This window comes from Nestor notabilis, unplaced genomic scaffold, assembly GCF_000696875.1.
Source record: "Nestor notabilis isolate BGI_N333 unplaced genomic scaffold, ASM69687v1 scaffold19758, whole genome shotgun sequence".
NCBI classification, from domain to species: domain Eukaryota; kingdom Metazoa; phylum Chordata; class Aves; order Psittaciformes; family Psittacidae; genus Nestor; species Nestor notabilis.
In genome coordinates, this window is record NW_009939841.1 from 1,827 (window position 1) to 8,684 (window position 6,858).

The 6,858-nt window shown below is 44.6% G+C and overlaps 1 protein-coding gene across 1 annotated transcript in view; it reads right to left on the reverse strand.

The window, feature by feature from the left end:
• Window positions 1-495: 495 nt before the first annotated feature.
• CPNE1 (copine I) overlaps window positions 496-6,858 on the reverse strand; it is an 11,208-nt gene continuing 4,845 nt past the window's right edge. Inside the window, exons 7-15 of the mRNA XM_010020084.1 lie at window positions 5,153-5,248; window positions 4,131-4,217; window positions 3,968-4,027; window positions 3,449-3,582; window positions 2,768-2,822; window positions 2,638-2,689; window positions 1,959-2,092; window positions 1,549-1,785; window positions 496-792 (exon numbers count right to left, since the gene is read on the reverse strand). Coding sequence (XP_010018386.1) covers window positions 676-792; window positions 1,549-1,785; window positions 1,959-2,092; window positions 2,638-2,689; window positions 2,768-2,822; window positions 3,449-3,582; window positions 3,968-4,027; window positions 4,131-4,217; window positions 5,153-5,248 — 972 coding nt within the window. The 3' untranslated portion in view covers window positions 496-675. The remainder of the gene's footprint in view (window positions 793-1,548; window positions 1,786-1,958; window positions 2,093-2,637; window positions 2,690-2,767; window positions 2,823-3,448; window positions 3,583-3,967; window positions 4,028-4,130; window positions 4,218-5,152; window positions 5,249-6,858) is intronic.

Consider the following 6,858-nt stretch of genomic DNA (forward strand, 5'->3'; position numbering starts at 1 on the left):
CCTCATTAATCTCCCCCCCCCCCCAATAAGCAAAGTGCAGTGTTTTTAAATTGCAACAATGGCTCCCAGGAAGAGGCCATCGCAAAAGCAGTTCTTGCTAATAGAAAAACATGATTAAAAATAAGATGGCAAAATATGGTCACTGACATGTAAAAATAAACCTCGACATATAAAAATATACTGGCACTTTAGCAAGGCACAACAGGAACTACCTCAGGCATCCAATCAACAGACTTTGGTACCAACCAGGACAGAAGGGTCCCAAATCCCAAGGCAGCTTGATAGAGGAAAAAAAATATCATGGAACACATAGTAAGGATCATTACAGCAATACTTCTCCTACCAAACTCAGCACTGAAGCAGTGCACATGACTGCTCTGACACCGAGCAGCAAATGGGTCATGTCAAGCAATGATGTGCCACTGTTTCAAGGTGAAAAACCAACAAGGGCAGTTTTCCTGTGATAAAACTACCACCAGTTGTGGTTTTCTTCTGTATTTACATTCCCTCTGATGAGGAACAGGAAAGATCAAAGATACAGAGCAAAAGCAGGTAAGAGGTTAGTGTGAATGATACGATCTTGAGGTGCCAAGAACCCACAGTGTGCAAGGGAGAGCGTGGGTGCAGACAGCTCTTTTCACGCCAGTGCCACAGGCAGCCAGGTCAGGCTGCAATCTACATTATCTTTACTTCAGGTGGTTTCACGGGTGGCCATCCCTGCCACTTATAGTAGGACACCAGCTGCTTAGGTACTTCAGCCAGAACTGTCTGGGAAAGTGCTTCCTGGGGAGCCTGCAAAGAGAACAGGGAGAGTAAATCAGGAATGCTGCAGAGAAAGGACTGATCAGCCCAGTGACCAACTCTCTTCCCAAGTTCAGAGCGCAGCCCACAACATGCCTGTTTCAAGAGTTCCTTGCTGCAGTTTTAGAAGCACTACCAGTCATTCCCAGCAAGCACTACTGATGAAAATGACTTATTCCCACCCCTGCTCCCACCACAAGCCCAAGCTCACACAGCCTTTATATGGCCTTGATCTGGGTGGGAACCTGCCTGAGGCACTAGCAATATCTCTTATTTTGGGTTTTCATTTTGACTCCACTCTTCAACCCAATTCACTGTACAACGTGCATGATGCTAGTGCCAACAGCAGCAGGAAGGAGGAGCTGGAGAATGACAGGACTGCCTTCAACAGCAGGGAAGACTTAGCTTATATCTCTCATGGGACTCAGCATCAGAGACTGACAATATGATCTCTGTTCTTTGCCTAAATGCTTGCATACCAGGAGAGATCCTTTAACTCTGCAGTAGCCAAGAGCTAGTATACCAAATCAGTGATACAACAGCTATTGAAGAAAAAGCTGCAAGAGAGCTGTGCCAAGGCACAGAGTTTCAAACACAGAAGCAAACATCTCAACCATCACTGGGAACAAGCAGCTTGGACAGCACTTGGAGCATGCAGCTTCCTGCCTCAACACATACTCAGTTTTTAGGTGCAGTAACTGCATATACAGTGGCACCAGGACTCTGCTGAAGTCAAAGACAACTTACATTTCTGAACTGTCGGAAGGGCACAAACTGGACAATGTCTCGTGCAGCTGGTTCTCCTGTCAGAGACTTCAGGACACCATTATCTCCATCAAGGAACTCCATTGCTTTGAAATCAGCTTCACCAACTCCCACAATAATGATGGACATTGGTAGCTTAGAGGCATTAACAATTGCTTGCCTAGTTTGGTCCAGGTCAGTGATCTCTCCATCTGTGATGATCAGCAAGATAAAATATTGCTGAAAAACATTAGGAAGCACCCAGTTAGGGACTTCACCACCAAAGCTCACACAACAGAAGGCAAATAGAGGAATTTCTTTAATCACTTTACCAGTCCATTCTATCCCACCATGAACATGGGAAACAGAAATATCAACCCAAGGCAGATCCACAGGAAAGGGCAAGCACTCACTGAAGCAGTTCCTTGTTGTGCCGAGTGTGCTGCAAACCTTGCCACGTGGTTTATAATAGGAGAGAAATTGGTTGGCCCATAGAGTCGGATCTGAGGCAGGATCTGGCGATAGGCATCCACTATTCCTTGGATCCCTGTAACACAAGGAAGGCAAGCTGCCACAAGAACCTCACAACTCCTCCAGTAATTATTTACAAGCATTACTAAATAATATGGCAAAAGGGTAATAAGTCTCACACAGCTGTGAACTCCTAAAGGGCAAATAAGCTGCGGGATAACAGCAAATATACAAAGCACAAGGCTAAAACCCGAGGACATCTACAGAGACCAGATTTGCTGATTTCTCCCCCACTCTACACTCTTCATTCACATCACTCATTTTGCCTCTAACATCACCGTGAGCTCTTCATGCAAGTTTTGGGAAAAATAGTCCAGTGAAGCAACAAAAATTTCAGCATGGACTAACAACCAAATTAAAACTAGACCCCTTCATTGGAGCTTATGGAAACCACACAGAACTCTGCATCAACACACATCCACTCTTGTCAGCATCCAGGTGAAAGGATGTTTGCTGAACCTCTCTGTGCTGCATCTGTTTTTCACCAGTTATTAAAGGAATATAACAATTCAAACATCTGTCCTTCTCAGTGAAATATTAATAATAAAGAGGTATCCTCACCTTGACAATAAGGGTTGCTGGGGTTGAAGTTCAAAGCAAACTCATGAGATACCTGGGAAAGGTGATATTACGAGCAGTTAGGGAATGCAGACATGGACAGAGCAACTGCTCAGTGTTGTGCAGGCCTTACCTGCCAGTTAGGAGGAACCTGAGCTCCGAACCCAAATGCAGGAAACAGCTTGTCCCTGGGGAGAAAGGGAAACAACAAGAAATGAGAAAGAGCAATTCTTTAATAACTACTCTGTTTCATTCCCAGAAAGCAGCTGGAGGTTCTATTCCTGCCATGAGGAATGGGTACCCTATCTAGCTCCCCATGGCCGGTCACCACCCCCCAAGGGTTTCAGGCCTGGGCTTGATAATTCCAGAATTTCCACAGGACTCTCAGGAGATTTCAAAGTAGCAAGAGAAAAGGCAACAGAACCACAGCCCGGCTGAAGGACAGAGCAGACAAACATGTTCCTGCTAAACATTTGCCTGCTGAATCAAACATTCATGTTTGAAATGCACCATCAGCAACAAGGGATTAGTGAGCAGCTAAAGCAGCATTAGAGTAACCCAGGGCCAGAAAAGGTTTGTCCTGGAGGGATAAACCAAGGAAATACGCCAAATTATGAAGGGCCGCCACTGCCCTCCCTGGCAGCGACAGAAGCAGGAGGAAGTAGTAGCAGCTCCTAAAGGGATCTGCCAAGGAAAGGCAGCACCTCAGTCATTCAAACACTACAGGTATGGACAAACAATCAGCCTTGATCACTGACACCCACTGCAATGCATTTCTGATGCAGTGGCTGGATCAGTTAAGATCACAACATACGTGTCATAATCCTGGACCACGCTTCCCACACTCCAAATGGCAATCAAGTACTCATTTATCCCATCCGGGCTGATGTAGTGAAGAGAATCTGGTGACCTGGGATCTCCATTGGAGCCAGTAAAGTCCACACCCACCTAATCAGGCAAGATGATGACAGCAAGTCACTGGTGCACCACCAGAAGCAAATGAGAACCAACCATACCCAGACCAGGCCCACAGACCTCCCTTCCTCCCAGGAACAGGCAAACAAGCCTGCATACCTTTTCCCACTGGGGAACATGCAAGTTTAAGGAGTAGCTCTCCTTCCCACAGATAGACTGAGCTCTCAAAAGTTAAGAAACCCTCTTTCCATTAAAGTTGCTACTTGATCAAAGAAAGTAAAAATCTGCATTTTGCAGTCTTCATCATTGCAAATTCACACTGCGTGTGTCATTCACATTGCAAATAAAAGCACTGATCACAACTTCATTGCTCTTGTCCCATCATCTACAAAAGATGTGCAGTGGGGAAACAACTCACTGTAAAGTTAATCTGGCAGCCTCCCATGACGTAGTCCAGGAAGGAATATTCTGTCTCAATCTGGAGGAACAGACAGGCAGTGTTACACCTCCTCCCCACAACAACAGGGCTCATTGCTATCAGAAAATAGAAAAGCAAAAATACCTCAATAGAATCTTCCTACCTTGCAGGATTTTATTCTAATAATGCCAGAGTTTTTGTAGCTCTTTTTCTTTAGTTTCTTCTCAGGATGAATGCATTCAAATTCCACCTACAGAAAGCAAGCATGTAAGAAGCAAGTCCCAAAATACCCTCATTTATAGCAGGGCAAGTTATTGAAATGGAACAGTGTCACACATCACACAGTTACCCAAAAACCTGGCAGAATCCTGAAACTTCATTTTAAAAACATTTGCAACTACTTTGGTTGCTCTCTGACAAGATAAATAGGATGCTTTTGCTCCCAGCACTGGGCAAAACACAGGAAGACCTCAGAGGAGTCTCCCTCCTTAACGTAACTGTTATTCCATATGCAATCATGGAACAGTGTCACTGGGCTTTCGGATAACAACCACAGAAATGGAACTGGCTGGCAACTGGAAGCAGGCCTAGGCTATATCCTGCACGTGAATTCATCTGCCTGAATTCAGATGAGACATCTCCACAAGAATGAGAGTTCAGGTTTTCACTGCAGACAACAGACGGAAACTGGCACCACCAGCAAATGATTCAACTTATTCTACACTGGATGCACAAGACTAGGTAAAAAGAGTGGCCCCTGGAAGCACTGCTGCTCTCTGTTACCTAGAAAGGCAGCCAGAGTGCTCAAAAGGGTGACCAGCTCAAGCATGAGAGACAAGCCCTACCTCTGCACTCATCTGTTAAAGCACTAATAAGCCCTTTTGTTTCCACTTGACTCAGCAAAGGCAAATGCAAGTTGAACTTCTGGGAAAGGGGGCTGGCTGCCAGCAAACAACGGGCTCAAGGATGTCATTAGGAACAGGAATGGTAACAGTACCCAAGGAAAACAGAGCAATTCCCACAAGAGGTTTTATTCTTCCCAGATGTTGGCTGAGTAATACAGAGATACAGACAGAAAAAATCACTTTTGGAGGCAGCAACTAAAAATACCTCTGAGGTCAGTATTAAAAGGTTTGCGAAAGACTGAATTCTGGACCAGGTTAGGGGGGGATTGAGAAAACTCACCGGAGAGCTGTCACCTTTCTGCAGCTGAGTCAGGGTAGTTTCAAAAGTGCCTATCAAGTCATGCGACCCGTCGCTGTCATGATCTGAACACTGGACCTGAAAGAGAAGAGGGAGCAGCAATGGGCAAGGGTCCTGCATCGGGGAGAACACAGCTGCTCCCCGCTGGGTTGCCTCTGACAGCTTTACAGCAGTGACAATGAAGTCCCTATCACACCTGAAGCGGGGTTGGCATCTGCATCATTAACTGAGATCTGACAGGAAGCGAGACACCTGGAGCGAATCTCAGACAAGGAAGATGTTCAGTTGCTCACCCGCTTCAGTAAGCACAGTGCAAGTTTTAATTAAAAGCTTTCCCCAGTTTAAACACAGGAGATTAAAAAAAACCCCAAACAACTAACAACAAAATACCCCAACATTTAAAAGCCCAGATGTATAAATGTGAGATCATTCAGGACAAGATATGCAACAGGGGTAATGGGAAGAAGCAATTGAAAGTTTCTTATCTAAGCATCTTCTGAATATACTCTTCTGCCCAGCAGTAGCACCAATCTGCAAAGAAAATGCCATTTCCACAGAGCGCTTTTTCTGCACCCTTCACCAAGCAAATAATACTTAATTAAGAGCCAGTCATGTTTAAATCAGCACAAACAGCTTCAGAACCAGATAATGCATCAGAGCAATGCATTTAAAAATTAAAATATGTTAATCACTCTGGCTTAGAGCAAACACAGCAAGACGCATATTGTCAGTAGCTCCCTACAACATCAGCTCTAAGGAGCATTTATAACATGCACAATACATATGACTGCAGAACACAAGTAGTTCCAGAAGCTGTCAGTCAAGGAACAGTTGTGAACAAGGAACAGTTGTGTGCAGCTGCTTCCTCCCCTGCTGAAGTTCTTGTGCCACACAGATCAAAAAGCTCTTTGAGATCTGCCTTTAGTGATCAAGAAACTGATGTTACTCCAGTATAAACCACAGTGACAGCTTCCTCCTCAGGCCAAAGGGACAAGATGAATCCATGGGCAACACCTCAATAAGGAGGTCAAATCAATGGATAGACATCTGAATTTGAGACAGGGTTCTTTTAAGATGACTTTGATCCACCAGGATCTTCCACTGGTATTGGTGGGAAACCCCTACAAAAAGCTGGGTGAATTATGTCCTAATCTAGCCACCTAAATGGGAAGCACTCTGTCCTTCAGTCTCTGAATGGGAAAAAAAGATCACCTTAGAGACTGTGCCTCCTTCATGCCAATACAACTGCAGAGCTGTAGAGAATTCAACACACTCCTCTCCCCTCTTGCTTTGTCCTGCTCCCCCTCTCAGCCACACCAATAAAATTGCATTTAAAACCACTTTTCTTATTAGTTTACAGCATAATACAGCTTAAAACAAACCTCTTCACAAGGGCTTTCTAAAACTGGACAAGATTCACTGTATGCAGCCTGAAGAGTGGTGCTGCTGCAAACAAAATCCTTTTATCAGTACCGCAGGACACTGTATATAGTTATTCACTGATGAATTATTTCTTTGCAAATGAACTATCCACTATTCATTATGAGTCTTGGAATACAGACAGTGGGTAAAAGGCCCCTTTCACCTTCAGGAGGAAATCTAAAAATTCCAAGAAAATAGGTTTGTCTCTTTGTAAATGCCATCTGACACATGGACTGGCAGGTTTTGTACCCGTATCAACCCCCACA